At 47.2% G+C, this 19998-nt stretch overlaps 1 protein-coding gene across 1 annotated transcript; it reads left to right on the top strand.

The window, feature by feature from the left end:
* The first annotated feature begins 4635 nt into the window (after window positions 1-4635).
* LOC132542026 (uncharacterized) lies at window positions 4636-13211 on the top strand. Its single transcript, XM_060204122.1, has 11 exons — window positions 4636-4835; window positions 5528-5558; window positions 6231-6289; window positions 6736-6850; window positions 7634-7769; window positions 8241-8311; window positions 9632-9761; window positions 10203-10285; window positions 11543-11580; window positions 11828-11893; window positions 12617-13211. Exons 1-10 carry the CDS (start codon window positions 4782-4784, stop codon window positions 11885-11887), a joined length of 777 nt encoding a protein of 258 aa, XP_060060105.1. The 5' UTR covers window positions 4636-4781; the 3' UTR covers window positions 11888-11893; window positions 12617-13211.
* The last annotated feature ends 6787 nt before the right edge of the window (window positions 13212-19998 follow it).

Below are 19998 nucleotides of genomic sequence, written 5' to 3'. Positions count from 1 at the left end.
AATTTTGTTCAATATTTTCGCATCTATGTTCATCAGAGATATTGGTCTGTAGTTTTCTTTTTTGGTTGTGTCCCTGTCTGCTTTTGGTATCAGGGTGATGTTGGCTTCATAGAAGCTGGCAGGGAGTATTCCAGTGTCTTCAATCTTCTGGAAGACTTTTAAAAGTAGAGGTATTAGTTCTTCTTTGAAAGTTTTGTAGAATTCATTTGTAAAACCATCTGGTCCAGGACTTTTATTTTTGGGAAGATTTTTGATAACTGTTTCAATTTCATTAGCTGTGATGGGCCTGTTCATGTTATCCACTTCCTCTTTACTTAGTTTTGGAAGTTGGTAGGTATCTAGGAAATCATTCATTTCTTCCAGGTTCTCTAGCTTGGTGGCATATAGTTGTTCATAGTAGCCTCGCATGATATGTTGAATTTCTGCAGTGTCTGTTGTGATTTCTCCTCTTTCATTTACTATCCGATTTATTTGGGTCTTCTCCCTTTTTTGTTTTGTGAGTCTGGCTAAAGGTTTGTCGATTTTGTTTACTCTTTCGAAGAACCAACATTTACTTTCATTGATCTTTTGTATGGTTTTCCTATTCTCAATGTTATTTATTTCTGCCCTAACTTTAGTGATTTCTGTCCTTCTGGTTGCTTTAGGATTCCTTTGTTGTTCTTCTTCTAGGTCTTTGAGATGTGCAGTCAGGCTGTTTATTTGTGCCTTTTCTTGTTTCCTAATGTGTGCTTGTATAGCTATGAACTTCCCTCTTAGGACTGATTTAGCTGTGTCCCAAATATTTTGATAGCTTGTGTCTTCATTTTGATTGAACTCTTGAAACATTTTGATTTCTTCCTTGATTTCCTCTTTGACCCAGAAGTTGTTAAGAAGTGTACTGTTGAGCTTCCACATTTTGGCACTGTCACTAATCTTTTGTTGATTGTTAAATGTTAGTTTAATTCCACTGTGGTCTGAGAAGATGCTTGGGATGATTTCAGTGCTCTTGAATAGGCTGATGCTGTCTTTGTGGCCTAACGTATGGTCTATCCTTGAGAATGATCCATGTGGATTTGAGTAAAATGTGTATTCCAGTTTCTTGGGATGAATGACTCTGAAAATGTCCAAGAGTTCTAGTTTATCTATCTCTTCATGTAGCTCCCTTATGTCTTTACTGATTTTCTGTCTGGATGATCTGTCAAGTTGAGATAGTGGGGTGTTGAAGTCTCCTACTATGATTGTGTTACTGTTAATATATTGTTGTAGCTCTTTCAGTAGAAGTTTGATGTATTTAGATGGCTTCTCATTGGGTGCATAGATATTAATAATTGTTAAGTCCTCTTGATTGACTGATCCTCTGAGCATTAAGTAGTGTCCATTCCTATCTTTTTTAATCTTATCTATTTTAAAGTCTATCATGTCAGATATGAGAATAGCTGTTCCTGCCCTTTTTTGTGGGCCATTGGCTTGAATGATAGTTTTCCATCCTTTCACTTTAAGTCTGTGTTTGTCTTGTTGCGTTAGGTGAGTTTCCTGTAGACAACATATTGTTGGGTTGTGTTTTCTGATCCATCTTCCTACTCTGTGTCTTTTAATAGGTGAATTCAGGCCATTCACATTTATTGATATCAAAGATTGAAGATATTTTAACGCCATTCTTGTAGAGTTTTAGAGTGTTTTGATATATGTCTTATTTGTGGTGGTCTGACTGTTTATAGGAGACCTTTCAGAACTTCTTTCAGGGCAGGCTTGGTGATGGTTGCTTCCTTCAACTGTTGCTTGTCTGAGAAGGTTTTGATGCTTCCATCTAGTCTGAATGACAATCTAGCAGGATATAGTATTCTTGGCTGAAAGCCTTTCTCATTGAGCACTCGATAGATATCTTGCCATTCTCTTCTGGCCTGTAGTGTTTGTATGGAGAAGTCTGCTGCTAATCTTATGGGTTTTCCTTTGTAGGTGACTCTTTGTTTTTCTCTTGCAGCCTTGAGGATCCTTTCTTTATCCTTATTCCTTTCCAATCTAAGTATGACATGTCTTGGTGTCTTTAGGTCTGGGTTAATTCTGTTTGGGACCCTCTGGGCTTCTTGAATATTTATGTCTTTGGTGTTGTCTAGACTAGAGAAATTTTCAGCTATTATGGCCTGGAGAACGCTTTCTTCCTCCCCTTCTCTTTCTTCCTCTGGTAAGCCAATAATGCGTATATTGTTTCTTTTGAAGTCATCCCATAGGACTCTGTTGTTGTTTTCAGCATCTCTTAATCTCTTTTTGAGATCTCTTACTTCTTCTTTAGTTGTCTCTAATTCATCCTCAATCTTGCTAATTCTGTCTTCAGCCTCATTGATTCTATTCTCTCTGCCCTCTACTGCTTTCTGGAGTTCATCTATTTTGTTGCCCTGCTTTGATACTGTTTTAGCTTGTTCAGCTAGTTGCCTTTTTAGCTCAGCAATTTCAGCTTTCAGCTCTCTAATAACCATGAGATAATTAGAATTTTCTTCCATATTCTCATTTGTTGTTCCTGCATTTCTGATTACAATTTTTTCAAATTCTTTACTCACTCCTGTTATTATTTCCTTAGCTAATGTTTGGATGTTGAACTCGTTGTTTTGTGCTTCGCCCTCTGGAGGACTTTTAGCTGGACTCTTGTCCTGGTTCGAGTCTCCAATATTTTTTCTTGTTGTTTTAACCATTTTATATAAGTTAACAGTTTTTTCAATCCCTGAGTTGGAGTTCAGTGGTGTAAAAGCCTTTTTTTTTTTCCCCTGTAGGCTATGGTAGCCTGAGGGCTTTTAAACTATCAGTAGGCTTCTTAGCTTAATCACTGACTCCTGACCAAGAGATAAAGCAGGGTGTGGCAGAGATAATCCAGTGGTTATGCAAAGAGACTTTCACAGCCCCTCAGCTATGCCACCGAGGTATAGGTCTTCTGAGTTTCCCGGTTAGATCTCTGTACCCTGGTGTCCCTCCCTGTTGCTGCTCCAGATTCTGAGGGTAGTAGCAATGGAGACTCAGAGTTGCACTTGGTGAGTCTCTGGGGAGTCCTTTCCTCCCTTCAGCTGTCCCCTTGTTGGTGGAGCAGACTGAAGGTGGTGTCTCCACTGACAAACTGTCGAACTGTTAGCAGTCACTTAATCTCTCCTTAGGCCCCTCTCTCCTCTCTGTCACCAGCCACGCGTGTTTGTACTCACGGGTGATTTACTGGGTTTCTGTGGTCATTCTAGTCCTGTCTTGTTTCGGTCCGGGTGGTCTCCTTTGGTATTCCTCTCTTTCAGATGGTTTTAAGGTCATCTGATCCCTTTCTTGAAGTATTTGTGACTAGATAAGTGTCCTTTTGTGCTTTTGGATAAGTGTTGTGTGTTTTGCTTATTTTGCCTTTTGGCACAGGTCTTCTCTATGGGGTTACTATAATGGTTTCCTAAACCTTTTTTATTATACCAGACAATTTTTTTTTATTGAGGGTTTAATTATACAATTGTTGACACATGGGTACAACTTCCCATCTCACTATGGCAGGTGTTTGCACAGCAGTCTCTCAGCCTAAGCCCTTCCCCAGCCTAAGCCTAAGCCCAGCCTAAGACCTTCCCCAGCCTAAGCCTAAACCCAGCCTAAGCCCTTCCCCTTCTTACATCAGGATCCCAAGATCTCCTTCCCCGCTTGTCCCCCCTTCCAGAGTTATTTGCTTTGCTGCAATACACCACAGCCAGTCCAAGTTTCACTTGGGGACAACAGTCAATTTTCAGCTATAGCAGCTTCATTCTAACTGCAGACAAACACTCTGTTCTCTCAATTTCCTTCTCTCTCAGCCAGCACAGAACCAGCAGTAGCATCTGTGTTCAGGTCTTGATATTCATGTGCAAGTGCTGCCAGCTCTGCCTATTTTCCCTGGCCTGGATTCTCCCTGATGATCCAGTCAGACTAATCCCCTGGTCCCTGGGGGCTGAGCGAAAGGGGGCCCAATAGGAGTGTGGCTCCCAGGCTAGGCCATATGAGTGGCTCCTGACTCTCACTGTCCTCATGGTTTTCACTACAGGCAAGGGATTCTCTAGTGATTCTGAGCTGGAGTTCTTTGGGAGAGGGGGGATGTAGGTAACATGAAAGTGCTCCTTTTACCTCATCATCATTTTTTTCTTCTTCTTGATTTTACTCTGTGTAAAGTCTCTTAAAGACTCAGTATGGGTCAGGAGGAAAGTCACAGCTACACACATATGAGAAGAATGACAGAGGAAGAGAAAAGGAGAAAGATAGATAGATAGATAGATAGATAGATAGATAGATAGATAGATAAATAGATAGATAGGCAGAGATCCAGTGACATCATTGCCTGGTAAATAAAGCCTAGCGAAAATCACCCCAGAGTGTTAAACAAAATGGCTTCTGCTCTGGTCAGCTGCTCTGTTGGTCTGTGCTTCCTGAGGAAGACTCTCCAGAACCTAACTGTGGTCTCAGTGACTGCTAGAACAGCTTATCTGGATTTCTGGACTCTTTTAAATGGATTCTGATCCACAAATGGCTTGAGAGCTGGGACATTCCTCTCCCCCACTATGACATTAGTTCTACTGTCCATTTAAAGATTTGAGCACATATGATTTATTCCCAGGACTGGACATGCTGTGCTCTGTTTCAAGCCCTGAGACACTGGGCATCAGCAGGGCTTAGAGGTGCCTGCAGCCCTGGCCTTAGCAGCTGCTGGCACAGACTAAGTGTTGGAGGAGCAGAACAAGTCTGCTGTCCATTCCCAGAACAAGATCCACTCCCTTTCTCCTGAGCAGAGAAAACAGCCCAAATCAGAGCCTCCCAGATGGAGGATGGCAGTGAAGTCTCCAGACCTCTTCCCTGGAGCATCTCCTCAATTTCTCTGGGTCAGTTACACTGGTGGTGTCCACCATCAGGTTCCTGGAGAGGTGTGCTCAGCAACCACAGACCAACGGAGCAGCTGAGCAGAGCAGGGGCCATACTGCTTATCACTCAGGGTGATTCTCGCTAGGCTTTATTTACCTGGGAATGATGCCATTGGATCTCTCTCTCTCTCTCTGTATCTCTCTCTCTTCCTTTATGTCTCTCTGTTTCTCTCCCTTCATGTATGTGTAACCTCTGACTTCCCTTTTGACCTATATTGAGTCTCAGCTAAGAGAGACAGAAGCAGAGTTCCCTCATCAGTGGAACTCCCCTGGTACATACGAGGATATGTACCTTGTTTGTGGTTTGTGTCAACACATATGCTTTGCTCACTGATGCAGCTCCTGGCCCCGTACTCTCCCATCTTCTGCATGATAGCTTCATGCTCATGCTTGGCATCATAGTTAAGTATGGCTGACACACCCCAACCACAACAGCCATGTTTAGTGGGACAAGGTGATGCCAAAATTCCCATTAGTAGCCCTGACTTCCCACTAGGATGGCAGAGGGTGTGTTGGAGGGCTGGGCTGGTACACCCTGAGCCCTGTCCAGCTGTCAGTGGGTGGCATGCACAGGGAACTGTCCCTTCAGACAGCAGACCCCTCTATAACAGAGCTCCCTGTGACTCTAACCTGCTCTGCTCCACATCTTACAGATCCTGGCCATGTCCCCCATGGAGATAGAGGGTAAGTCTGTGGGAGATGATCTGTCTGACTGATGTTGCCTTGAGGTCTAGGCTTTCCTATTCCCTCCTGTCCATTTAGCAGGTGGGGTTTCCTGCCTGGCCTGTTCTTCTCTGTGGGGTGGAAGAGACAGCAGGAGGGGGCTTGGCTCTTGGGGACACTGAGTGTTAGAGGGGATATGTGAACTCCCTGGGAAACACTTATTTGTTCTGGTTAAGTAGCTCTATGAGATGATGGATAGTCCTAAATATCTGTGGTAATTGCTTCATGACATGTGAAGCAAGTCACTGTGTAACACACCTTAAATTTAATAGTTCAGCCTGTCAAATCAATCTCCATAGAACTGGGGGATGGGAGAAGAGAATCTAGGAAACAAACTGCTGTCAGGACTCAAGTTCAAGTCAGAAGCTCAAAGTCTCAGATTCACCCGGAGTAGGAGAGAGCTCAGATCTTGAGGTCCACAGAGCAAGGTTCAGGTGTTGGCTTCCTGGAGAGGGGTGTGAAGGTCTGAGGCAGGGTACCAGGAGCAAAGACATCTCAGTCACTGACAGCCTGTGAGGCCACTGGTGGCACAGTAACTCTGGGGTCACAGGGAGGGTCACTACCTGCAGGCAGAGAGGCTGAGGAGATGGAGGCTGTGGGCATCTGACTAACGTTGAAGGTTTTGTGTGCCAGATCTGGAGGACTATGACTATGACCATCCCCAGAGGAGGACTCTCAGCTGTGGCCAGCAGGTGAGCACAGTCCTGGGCCCAGAGCAGGGGATTCTGGGGATGCAGAGTTTGCCCCAAGGCCCTGCTGAGGGCCCAGCCTTTCATTCAGACCTCTGTATCCTGATCCTTATGAGAGGCCCGTTGCTCCTGTGTTGTTCACTTGCTTGTCATGTGCCCACATGGGCACCACTGATATCCAGGAGCACAGAGTTTCTAGCCCCCCCCCCCCCACCTAGATCTTGTCCCCCTTTCCTTCCTGGGGCTTCCTGAGAGGCCTGAGTCCTGGCCTCTGCTCACCAGGTACTTCCTGCAGTGTGTCTGTACTTTCTGACAGCAGGAACTGAGTCTCCAGTCTGACCTGAGATGCCTCCTTAGCTGGAGTGTCCATTCTGTGCATATACACCAGAGCAGCTCAGGGGAAGGAGGGGTGAGGGAGCAGGTGCTCTAGGTGAACTTTGCCCCTCTAGGATGCTGGGGTTGTGTCCCCAAACACCCTCAGAGCCCTGGAGACTGAGGAGATGCAGGAGTCCAGAGCTGTACTGGGCAGGCCAATCCGATGGGCGTGGCCCAGTGGTCCTGCAGGTAAGCTGGCAGGAGGGTGGCAGGGGACTATGCCCCTGGAGAGGCAGCTTTCTCTGTGTCTCTGCCTCTCCCAGGACCCTGCCCTGAAGGCCACCTTCAGGGTGTTCCCAGGTGACTGAGCCCAAAAGGTCTGCCTAGGAGATGATGCTGGGTGGATGGGCCCCCAGCTCCCTGGGGAGGCTGCAAGGGACAGAGCTGGGCTGTGGTCTGTCCTGGAGTCTCTCTGCTGGCTCTGCTGCCCTTAACTCCCTAGGATGCCACCATTCCCCTCATCTCTACAAAGGTGATTTCAGGTGTTTCTGTGAGTGACAGATGGACAGGAGGGTCTGCCAGCCTCCATCTGCCCCTGGTGCCCTGAGAGTTCTCTGTGGGTTCTCTGGCCCCAGAAGCGCTGCCCTGCCCCCTGGTGGCAGCAGTGTCCTGCAGGGCTGTCCTCAGAGCTGTGGCTGGGTGACTGAAGAGGTGTGATGGTGGGGGCAGCCTCCAGGGCTGGCGTTGGAGTGCAGCTGGGGAAGAAGCTGTGGGCACACTGGGCCCTGCTGTCCACAGCTACCTTTCGGGGCTACTGAAGGGCATAGGGCAGCATCAGCTCTCCTGGTGTTTAAAGAAACCAGGGATGTTACCCTCAGTGCAGCCAGCAGGGGGCAGTATGGAGGGCAGTGACTCAGCCTGCAGTGAGGATGGTGGACAGGGCACGGAGTGACCATCCAGCTCCAGTGTGTCCCTCCTCTCAGGTTGGAGGCCCTGGTGGGTGTGCTCTGACATTTGATTCTCTGTTTGTAGTAAAAACCCAGCTGAACCCTCTCCTTCTCCACCGGGGCCATGGCAGTCACCATCCTGTGCCGTCTCCGGAGCCCACCCCTCCTTCCTCCCCAAGGGCACCATATGGTTGCCCAAATTCTCTGGGACGTAGACTGAGGTGAGTCCTGACTCTGCCCTCTCCCCTGTTCTGGGCTGGGTGCTGATGGCCTCCGCCTCCTTGTCCTGGGCTCCCTCAGGCTCTGCAGACAGGTGAAAGCAGAGACACAAGTGGACAGGAGTCATCAGGAGGCCTAGTTCCGGCTCCCAGAGAGAGCTTGGCCTCCTTGGCTCCATGTCTCTGTCTCCCCCAAGTCTCCCATCCCAGCGGCCACACAGGCAAGGCTGAGTCCTGTCTGCTCACACAGGAGCAGGCATGGGTGCTGTGCTTAGGAGATTCCTATTGTCACCTGGGCCCAAATGGGGAGCTTGGGCAGAGCACATACACCAGCAGGTGTACAGTGAGCTCCTGAGAGGTGTTTTCCACCTCATCCTTGTCTCCCATATCTTTCTCCTGGGGACTAAGGAATCCCAAGTTTTGAGTTGGACTTGTCTCCTCAGACCCTGAGACTTCCTTCCTGTTTTCCCCCAGCCTGGTCAGGGCCTGCATGCCTGAGGCCTCACAGCCCAGCACCCAGGATCGAGCAGGACAGGCATCTACCTGTGAGTGACTGGGAACAACAAGGGACCCCTTTCCAGCCATACTCCAGGCTTGTGCCCTGGATCCAGGGCCTGCTATTGCCAAAGACAGAGCCTTCCTCTCAGAGGTTCTAGCCCCTGATCCCACTTTCAAGGGAGGAAGCTTCCTATACACACAGTAGGAAGTGACACAGTGTTGCAGTCCTCTCTTTCTCCCTTTCTTTCTGTCTTTCCTTTGCATCTCAATTTCTCTGTTCTATGAAGTGAAATGAAAGAGAAATTGAAGCTGAATATCCTGTATGCTAAATATGTCAAAAACACAGACTAGTTTATTTCTGGTACATATCATATAAAAACACTCACAGAAAAAGACTCACATGTGAGAAATAGAAATGGAGTTTATGGAGCTGGTAGAAAGTCTCATAATTTGCAAACTCCCAGCTTTGAGATAAGCAGGGGCTGGAGTTTAAGTACAGCAGGCATGCCGTGATGTGTGCGCATGCGTGTGTGTGTGTGTGTGTGTGTGTGTGTGTGAGAGAGAGAGAGAGAGAGAGAGAGAGAGAGAGAGAGAGAGAGAAGTGTGTTGGTGAGCACACAATGGAGCATTTCTCATTAAAGGGGAAATTCTTATTCTCTTCAGTAACTATATGAGATTATGGATATTCATCTACACTTGTAGCAACAGTTTCACGTCATATGAACTAAGTCATTGTGTAGTACACCGTAAAATTAATAGTTCAGCCTGTCAACTAGGATTCCATAGAACTGGGGCCAGGGAGAAGAGAGTCCAGGGACCAAACTGCTGTCAGGACTCAAGCTCAAGTCAGAAGCTCTAAGTCTGATTCACCTGGAGCAGAAGTGAGCTCAGATCATGAGTTCCACAGAGCAGGCTTCAGGTGTTGGCTTCTTGGAGAGGAGTGTGAGGGACTGAGTCAGTGGAGTGCTGCTGCCCTGCCCTCTGGTGACAGCAGTGTCTTCCTGCAGCATTGTCCTCAGGGCTGCAGGATGGGTGGCTAGAGAGGGAGTGATGGTGGGGGCAGCTTCCAGGGCTGGCACTGGAATGGGGTTGTGGAAGAGGAGCTGCAGGCACACTGGGCCCTGCTGTCCCTGCTGTCCTCCCAGGCTCCTTGGAGGAACCGCAGAGGCCTCTGCTCTCCCAGTGCCTGAGGAAACCAGGGGTGTTGCCCTCAGTGCAGCCAGCAGGGGCATTGGGGTGGGCGGTGGCTCAGCCTGCAGTGGGAATGGTGGGCAGGACACGGAGTGACCATCCAGCTCCAGTGTGTCCGTCCTTTCAAGCTCGAGTCCCTGGTGGGTGTTCTCTGACATTTGATTCTCTGTTTCTAGTCAAAACTCAGCCAAAAGCTCTCTTCCTTCCTCGGGGCCATGGCAGCCACCATACTATGCCAACCCCTCTTCTCTGCCCAAAGGCACACAAACCATCTGGTGCTCAAATCCCTCCAGGGCCTGGACTGAGGTGAGTCCTGACTCTGCCCTCCTCCTGGGTCTGGGCTAGGGGCTTCTGGCCTCAGCCTCTGTCCTTGGCTCCCTCAGGCTCTGCAGACAGGTGAAGACAGAGACACAAATGGGCAGGAGGCCTCAGGAGGCCTAGTTCCAGCTCCCAGGGAGAGCCTGGCTTCCTTGACTCCATGTCTCTGAGTCTCTCCAAATTTCCCATCCCAGCGGCCACATGGGGACGGCTGACTCCTGTCTCCTCACACAAAAGCAGCCATGGCTGCTGTGCTTAGGGGAGTCCTGTTGTCACCTGGGCCCAAGGGGGGAAGCATGGGGTCTGAACAGAGCACTCACCAGCAGGTGTGCAGTGAGCTCCTGGGTCACTTTTGTCTCCCATTTCTTCTCCTGGGTCTCAGGAGTCCTGGGTTCTGAGGAGTCTGAGACTTTCTCCCTATTTCTCCAGGCTGGGCAGGGCCTGCATACCTGAGACCTCACAGCCCAGCACCCAGGACCCCGGCAAGGACTCAGCAGGGCAGGCGTCCACCAGTGAGTGATCCGTCCTAATTTTATTCTTGTGCTCTGGTGATAACATTTGCTAATACCCAGTGTAGAACCTATCTCTTTTTTCTGTTTTCTCTATGTGTTTGTTGACCATTTGTCTTCTCAGGTGAGTATGTGTGCAGCTCATCTCCCCCTTTGTGAGTATGGTGCTGTCTAGTTTGTGAGTTCTGTCTGTATTTTCCATGTTAACTCCTTTTCAGGTGGATGTCATGTGACTTTCTCCCTTTCAGTAGGATATGTTTGAGTTTTGGAAAGTTTTTTTTTTTTCCCACTAGTGCACTGATCAGCTCTGACTTATGATGGTGTGAGGGGTTGAACACTGAGTCTTCGAAAGCTCAGGCATGAGTATTTTTGCATAACCATTATGCTATCTACCCAGTGTTTGAGTTTTAATGATTATTTGGCAGTGCAGACCTTTGCTGTTTCTTTGGAACACCACTCATTTATTCTCACTTCTGTTTTCCCTTTGAGTAAAGTCTCAGAGACATGCCTGGTGCCAACTCCTGAAATGATTTGCCTGTATTTCTTCACATGTATTTTCTGGTTTCTGTAGTAACATCTTGAATGCCTTTGACTTACTGCACAGGAATGGTGAGAGAGCCATCCAGTTTCACTGTATTACATATAACTATCCAGTATTCTCAACACCAATTCTTGAAGGGAATATTTTTGCTGTCATTATAATTATTTTCTTGTTGGCTAGAGACAGAAATAAAGAAGGAAGGGGAGATAGAGTAGGAGAGGGGAGAGAGACACCTGCAGCACTGCTTCGCTGCTAGGGAATCTTACCCCCACAGTCGGACACCCAGGGCTTGAGCCTGGCTCCCTGTGCATTGTAACATGTGCCCCCAACCGGCGCACAGCCACCCGGCCCAAAGAGAATTTCTTTTCTCCATTGTGTGCTCTTGACTTCTTTGTCATAAATGAATGGGCCACCTGTGTGAGGCTCTATTCCGGGGCTCTTGGTTGTATTCTATCCCTCTGTGAGCCGATACTTACACCATTGCTGTTTCCTAAATCCCACATGTAAGTGAGATCTTAGGAGATGCGTCCTCTCCAGGCTCTTTTCACTTAGTGATTCCCTGCAACTGCAGCCATGTTGTAGCAAAAGGAAAGAACCATCTTGTCCTCTAGCTGAGTAGCCCCTCCTAGTGGGCACTTGGCTGATTTCCAGATCGTGGTCATTGTAAATAGCACTCAGCCAACAGCCATTCTACATCCTTACAGATTTCTGTTTTTCAGATGAGCAGAATAACATCGAGCCTGCCAGGCCAAAGAAGGTGAGAGCATTTCTGCAGTCAGGTGCACTAAGCTGGGAGGGTGCCCTCTGCTCCCCCAGAGGCAGCTTTTGAGTCCTGGGTGAGGCTTCAGAAGGGCAGGGAGTGTCAGCCTCTACTCTAGGGGACACTGCAGGCAGAAGCCCTCAGCTTTTCCTCTGTAGGTGGACACATGACAACCCTTAGAATGTGCCTTGCACATGTGTGAAACCTGAATGACATTATCAACTGGATTGTTTTTTTTTTTTAGATCAAGAAGAAGTGCAGGCTCTCGAAAATAATGAGGTGTTTCTGCTGGCCAGTCCAGTAAGCACAGGTAAACAATTATATACAAGATCAAGGGTCAGCTACCTCCAGGCACTGAGATGGACACTTGGAAATGCTGACTTGCCTCCATGTGGACAGGAAAATCAGCCTTTTGATTCCCTATACACACAAGTCCTCAGAGGCTGCTTGTCCTGGCCAGCTCCCATTTCTGCTGAGAGAGCTGGGACTGGCCCCTGGCTGACTTGACTGGTTGCTTCCTCCTGGCTCTGGCCCACCCCACAGGGCACCCTCCCATTCACTCCAGCAGGGGCCCCACATAAGGCTGTGTGTGTGTGTGTGTGTGTGTGTGTGTGTGTGTGTGTGTGTGTGTAGTGCTGTCTCTCCCCTAAGGGTAGGTTTTGAAGAAGCACCTTATACCCCCACTGCGAGGCCACAGTCTCCATGGGAATGTTTAGACTCCACTGTTCTCACTTCAGGCCCTTCCCTGTCACTGAGTGCTGTCTGTCAGATCCCAGTACTGTCTCTCTCAGGTCTCAGTACTGTCTCAGGTCCCAGAAGGCCCCATGATGAGAGCTCAGAGGCTCAGTCTCATGTCAGTCAAAAGGACAAAAGCAGGATCATGTCCTTCCATCCAGAAATAGTGGGAACTTGTTGTGAGTTCTCAGTAGTATCTCTGCCACTCTCTCCCTTTACTACAGAATGTGCTTGGTTCAGTAAGCAGAGCATATGGGTCATGAGATACTAAAACAAATGGACATATATTTTTAAAAAGTTTAAATTGCAGAACCACCTGAACAACCTCATTCAGGGGCCAGCAGTTTGTACAGCCAGGAAACGTCTGCTCAGCTCCAGGAAGAGGCCCTGCAGGAGTGATGGCCAGCCACCCAGCCCAGCTGATGGACAGAGAGCAATGCTGATCCTGCATGCACCACATAGCCTCCCGACCCTCTGTCCTCCACCCACCTGCCCTGCACCCAACATGGCCCCTGAACCTTCTGGAAACAGAGCCAGCAATGTGGTGCAGCCCCACCACCACCACCACCACCACCACCACCACCACCACCCTGCTCCACTCACTCAGTCCCTTCCAGAATCTGGGTGCAGAGCGACAAGTACTACCAACCTGGCACTGCCAGGTCCTGGAGTCTCAGCAGAAGCCTAGTCACAGATCCTGGGGACCTCACCACCCCCAGCGACACCCAGTGCCCCGCCCACCCCTCGCAAGCACAGGTGACCTTGCTCTGGGCCCAGAGCGGAGCCTGTGGAGCCTGTGGCCTTGTGGGGCCCGGGATGTTTGCTTGGCCAGCACAGTGGCCAAGTGTGCTATTGCATATAGTAATTAAAAAAATAAAATAACTTTGGCATGGCTTTGTCTCAGGGTTTAAACAAACAGGAGGTTTATACATCGCAAGTTATTAGGTACAATAAAACAGGCAGTGGGGCAAAGATCAACTAGTCATGAAGGCTTGAGAGCCACAAGCTTTTTAAGCTAGTTATGAGCACTTGGCTCCACGTATTCGGAGCAGCTTGGCAGGTCTGGGGAGAAGGAGAGCACTAGGAACTGGGTGTAGGAAGTGGGGCAAGAACTGCAGGATCTGATAGCAAGAACAGAGACCAGTGCTTGGCTCCATGTATTCAGTCCAGGGGGGAGCAGCATGGCAAGTCATGGAGAGGTGAGCAGGCACCAAGAGCGTGCAGGAAAGGAGATCCATTGCTGGCAGACATTCGCTTAAAACAACTTCTGACACAGGCACAGTCCTTTGTATGCTAGTCAGGTTGACGTCAGCTGTATGCTAATTATGTCCCGATGTCTATTATTCACACTGTGAGCTGTTCCCAACAGCCGGGAATAAACCCAGTGTGACCTTGCCAAAATATATTTTAAAATAAAGTTTAAGTTGCAAGAGCATCTTGATCTGCACACAAGACACAGTAGGGAGGTTGCCCTGGTTTAGTAATGGAATCCATCAGGAGAGTTTGACATCCCTGCCCCCCCCTGGTGTCTGATGCTGGTCTTGGAGAAAAGAAATGGAGAACACAGAGAAACAGGAGCTGCCTCCACTCTCGCCATCCCCCCATTTACCATGTCCACCCTGGGAGCACAGCTTCTGTGTTGGATGCATTGACTATTTCCTTCTATCTTAGTGGCTGGGATGGAGACCCAGTGCGTAGAGCTGTGCAGAGCCCTGAGCACTGCCTCCAGGTGCTCACAGCCCTGGGCTGTTCCCAGAACAGGAGCCTCAGGCTGAGAGCTGGTGATAGCAGAATCCTCAGGGCTATCCCTCAGCCTGGTGGATCTGCCTCTTGGATGTGCTCTCCTAGCACAGAATCCTGTAGGTTCGGGCCCTGGATCCTCACAGCCATCTGTGGACATGGGGACCTTAAGCCCAATAAAATACTTTGATTAATCTCCACAGTTCTCTGTGTTCATTTATCACCAATTTCCTCTCCTTTCCTCCATTTGCTGGTGTCCCCTTTTTGGTCTTTGATGTCTAGTTTTCAATTATCCATCATGGTTTGCAAATGGATAATAAAATTTAAAGCTATTTGTGTTTGGCTTTGTCACTTTGTGTGGTGCTTTAAGATCACTCCATGGTTTTCATGTGTCAGAGATTTCCCTCATATTTATTATTGCATAGTATGTTATTGTCTGAACACATGATTTCCTTATGTACACTTCATCCTATCAGTTGAAGGAAGTTTGTATTCCCTTCTCCTTTGAGCTATTATAAGTGGATATATAATAACCATGTACAGGCTTTGTGTGAAGCTATGTCCTAATTATTTTTTCTACACTGATTAATTTGTACTAGATTCTGTAGTGGCACAGTAAACTTGTACTCAACCGTAATGAAAAATCTAGACTCCTACTTATAAGGGATTTTATCACTTTTAAAAGAGTGGGTGAAGGGCAGAGCAGGAGATAGATAGATAGATAGAGAGAGAGAGAGAGAGAGAGAGAGAGAGAGAGAGAGAGAGGGAAGCAGCACTGCTACAGTACCTGGCAAGTTTCCCCATGGGCAGGTGCTCTGTGCCTCCAGCCCAGCCCTTGTGCCTCATACAGCTGGCTGAGCTATCTTCCCCTGCCCAATTTTTATATCTTGTGTTTTAGCATCCTCATAAATCTTTTAAAGTTTTTTTTTAATTTTTTTTATCTTTTATTTATTGGACAATGACAGCCAGAAATTGAGAGGAAGGGAGGCAAGAGAGATACATGCCAACACTGCTTCACCACTCGTGAAGAAGCTTTCCCCTTGCAGGTGGGGACCAGGGGTCCTTGCACATTGTAACATGTATGCTTGACCAGGTACATCACCACCTCTCTAACAAATTGTTACCTAGGTAAGATCTGAAAATTCTCAACACCCACTGAGTCCTCCGGGGCCCAGTGCATGAGGCTGGAAGCAGAGCCATGTTTGTGGAGGGAACGGTGTGCAGATTCTTGGCTTGGAGGATGGGAAACTGTACCCATGTGACGACAGCTGCTGTCTTGGGAATCCTCCCTTCCCCAAGAAAATGGGTAAAAATTCAGCTAAGTGGATTTTTTGTAAGTTTTTCTTATTGCAGTGGCTTCACTGCTCTGAGTCAACTTTTCAGGTGGAAAGAGACAAAAAACAGAGATGGAGGGAGGGTGAGAAATACAAGAGGACACTGAAGTTTTTGCCAATGTGGTGATGCTGTGTTCAAACCTGAGTGGCAGGCATGACAAAGCACATGCTCTATCTCGGAGAGCCATCTTGCTGACCCTGTTTATTGTTACTGCTTATGAGAGAGAGAGAGAGAGAGAGAGAGAGAGAGAGAGAGAGAGAGGAGAGAGAGAGAGAGAGAGAGAGAGAGAGCGAGAAGGAGGGAGAGGGAGAGGGAGAGGGAGAGGGTGCAAAGCAGTGCTCTACCATCCCTGAAGTTCTCTCTGTCAGGTTTTAGCTGGTCTGTCTTGTGGAGTCAGGCAAGGAGCCCCATGTCTCAGGCACAGAAGGCATGTGCTCCACTGCTGAGCCTTTCCCAGCTCTCCTTCTCAATGTACTCCCCTGAGAATTTACAGAGACATGACAGAGGAAAATTAAGGGATGGTGGAGCACTACTTTGCTGTCTCTGTCAGCAAGATAGTACACTTATAATGTGTGCACTTAACCAGGTGTGCCAACACCCAGCACAATATTATAGTTTCCATTTTTTTTCTATGTCCCTGCCTTTACTTCCCTTCTTTTTGGTGGAATGAATGTCTTACAGTAAATACAGTTGTTGGTACATGTATAAAATTTTTCAGTTTTCTGCAAAACACTCTCTCCACAGCCTAGTTCTTCCTCCACCATCATACACCAGGACCTGAAAGCCCCCTTGAACTCCACACCCAACCCAAGTCCTTTATTTTGGTGCAATACACCAAGCCCAGTCAAAGTTCTACTTTGTATTTCCCCTTTCTGTTCTTCCTTTTTAAGTCACATATATATGTGTATCACTACTTCCAAGAAGTTCAGAGGGAAGAGGGAGGTAGAATATGTGGGAGAGAGAGAGAGAGAGAGAGAGAGAGAGAGAGAGAGAGAGACCGAGACCTGTAACCCTTCTTCACAGCTCATGAAGCTTTCCCCTTGCAAGTGGGGACCAGGGACCTGAACCTGGGTCCTTGCATATTATAACCTGTGAGCTCAACCAGGTACATCACTGCCTGGTCCCTTATAGCAGTCTTCTTTGTAATAGCCACACTGTGAAAATACCATTGAGTAGAAAGGATAACAAAGTTATTGATAAAACAACCTGGATAACACTCCAGCTGAAAGAAAGGAAGAGAGAAAGAAAGAGGCCTAATTGCTGAATATTATATATTGTATGTCTACAATTAAAGAACAATCATGAAATGACAGTAGATGACAGCTGCAGAACAGATGAATGGTTGCCATAAATTATAAAGGAGCAAAGGATAGAATGGGAAATAGATGTGGCTCAAAAGGGCCAGGAGATAGCTCACCGAGTAGAGTACATGCCTTACTGTGCTTGAGGTCCTGGATTCATTTCCCATACTGCATAAATTAATAGATGGTGAATGATAGACAGACAGACAAAAGTCACAATGAGAGACCCTTGTGGTGATGGAAATCTTCTGTGTTTGACTGTGTCCACATTACTATTCCTACTATGACATCGCCCCATTGCCTTGTTAGACGCTACCCTTAACTGAGCCCACTTAATCTATTAGAGAATCTACAATTCTCACAAAGATTTTCAAAAGTTTAACTTAAAACAAATAGGGTTAAATTCTTGATTTGAGGAAAACAACTTCCTGGTTTTGGCTTCTATAGTCATGCTTTCATACTTCTCCTTAATTCTAGGATTAACCAATATATATGGTCTTGGGCAGCAGGCTAGAAAGGGAAATCTATTGAGCAATCCTCCAGAAAAAAAGATTAAATTTCTTTTCTTTTTTCTTTCTTTTTCCTTCCTTCTTTCCTTCCTTCCTTCCATTCATTTTTACCACCAAGGTTGCTGCACTATGTCTCTGTTCCTGGGTGCATCTCTCTCTGTCAATATTATTATATTATTTATTTAGGGAGAGAGAGAATATCAGGTAGCACTTTGGCACATGCACTGCCAGGAATAAAACTTAGTACCTTATGACTGAGAGTCCAATGCCATATCCACTGTGCCACCTGCCAGGTCAGACCAGTCTCCTCCACCTCCACCTCCTCCTTCACTTTTTGGCTGTCCATAGGGCTCAGTGCTGGCTCTACAAATCCATCACTCCCGGTGGCTATTTTGTTTTCTATGTTTTTGATAGGACACAGAGAAATTGAGGGAGGGAAATAGGTAGAGAGAAGAGAGACACCCACAGAACTGCTTCACCACTTGTGAAGCATTATCCCTGAAAGTGGGGAGCAAGGGCTTGAATTCAGGTCTTCAAGCATGGTAATGTGTGCACTCAACCAGGTGTGTTACCACCCAGCTGCCCTTCTTTCCTTCCTTCCTTCCTCCCTTCCTTCCTTCCTCCCTCCCTCCCTCCCTCCCTCCCTCCCTTCCTTCCTTCCTTCCTTTCTTCCTTCCTTCCTTCCTCCCTCCCTCCCTCCCTCCCTCCCTCCCTTCCTTCCTTCCTTTCTTCCTTCCTTCCTTCCTTCCTCCTTTCTGTTTTTCTAATCTTTCTTCTTTTCTCTCTTTTTTGATAGAATGAGAAACAGAGATAAAGGTGGAGAAACAGAGCAGAAGAAACAGCTGCAACATCTCTCCACCTCTCATGAAACTTCCCCCTCTGTAAGTAAGTGTAGAGCAGGGACTCAAACCCAGGTCTTCACATATATCCTTAGGTTTCTTAATAAAAGGCACAGATTAAGGCAGGTGCTACTTTGACTCACTTTGTTCTTTTGCTCTTCTGTCTAGAATACAAATATGCAGGGTAGCAGCCCCTCTGAAGAGAAGGCACCAAGCAGTGAGGGAACACACCATCATGTAAGGTTACAGCCAGAGGACTAGATGCAGTCTGTGTCCTGGCTGAGCTCTGAAGCATTGGCACCAACCCCAGGTGAGTGGTTTACCTGGAGGGTTCTTTTCATGTAGAAACCAAAACCCCATTATGTTTAAGCTGCTATCAGCCAGTTTTTCCAACATTTGTAAGCAGTGTTGTAACAAAGGTGTAACAGATTCAGTTCCAGAAAATCCTCTGTGGGGCTAATAAGCTTTGCCTACCTTAGTGAACAAGGATGAAAAGCAGGCCAACTACTTAATATGCTAGGGGTGTTCCAGCTACCAATTTGCTGAGACTGCCATTTCTTTTCTTCTTCCTCCCCAACATTTTCTGTTCTGTATGCTCCTCAGAGTGGCCTGAATTTGTATTATAATAGGGCGTTTGCCAGTCCTTCTCCTAATTGAATTGGGCTTTGGTTATGGCTTAAACAGCTCAGGATTTTTTAATGGCCTTCCTAAACCAATTCCAGCCAAGGTCAGTCTACTCCTTTATTCGACCTCATAGCACTTACTGTTTTCACCCCCTCCCCCAGTTGCCAATTCCTCATGCACTGCCCCCATGACACTTCTCTGCAGTTGTCATAGAATAATCAATGTTGGGAGTCGGGCTGTAGTGCAGCGGGCTAAGCGCAGGTGGCGCAAAGCACAAGGACCGGCATAAGGATCCCGGTTCGAACCCCGGCTCCCCACCTGCAGGGGAGTCGCTTCACAGGCGGTGAAGCAGGTCTGCAGGTGTCTATCTTTCTCTCCTCCTCTCTGTCTTCCCCTCCTCTCTCCATTTCTCTCTGTCCTATCCAACAACGACAACAACAATAATAACTACAACAATAAAACAACAAGGGCAACAAAAGGGAATAAATAAAATAAATATTTAAAAAATTTTAAAAAAAAGAATAATCAATGTTTAGAGCTGGAGGGAACATTGGAGATCAGCTTCTCCTGTCACTTCAGTGTATGTGACTCAAGGCTCAATTCTGTAATTTTTTCCTGTCTCTTCAGAAGCCTGTATTTACCATCCCGACTAGATCTGAAAGTCTAAGAGCAAGAGAAAATACAGAAATGGGCAGATTAAATAGCTCACTCAAGTAGTGCACTGCTTTGCCACTGTGTGATCCAAGTTGAAGCCTACTCCCCACCACATTGATGCTGTCTTTCTATCTATCTATCTATCTATCTATCTATCTATCTATCTATCTATCTATATCATTTAGCCTACTACAGTCAGTTACCATACACTCACCACTACATTTTATTTCCACAGTAATCCAGTGAAGTACCAGTCCTCGTGTGACAGTCAATGGAAGTGAAAAGCTTACTTAGTAAAGGTAAAGTACTTAGGGAGAGGTGAAGCCCGCCCACTTCATGATTTAGATTTTAAGATTTTTATTTTTTACTTTTCCCCCAGGGTTGTCACTGGGACTTGGTACCTACACTATTACAACTCCTCCACTCCTGATAGATTTTTTTTTTCTGATAGAGATAGAAATAGAAAAAGGGGGAGTCGAGCTGTAGCGCAGCGGGTTAAGCGCAGGTGGCGCAAAGCACAAGGACCCCAGTTCGAACCCCGGCTCCCCACCTGCAGGGGAGTCGCTTCACAGGCGGTGAAGCTGGCCTGCAGGTGTCTATCTTTCTCTCCTCCTCTCTGTCTTCCCCTCCTTTCTCCATTTCTCTCTGTCCTATCCAACAACGACAACAACAATAATA

The sequence above is a fragment of the Erinaceus europaeus genome, chromosome 1 (assembly GCF_950295315.1).
Source record: "Erinaceus europaeus chromosome 1, mEriEur2.1, whole genome shotgun sequence".
Taxonomy (NCBI): Eukaryota; Metazoa; Chordata; class Mammalia; order Eulipotyphla; family Erinaceidae; genus Erinaceus; species Erinaceus europaeus.
This window is presented reverse-complemented; position numbering and strand designations above follow the sequence as displayed.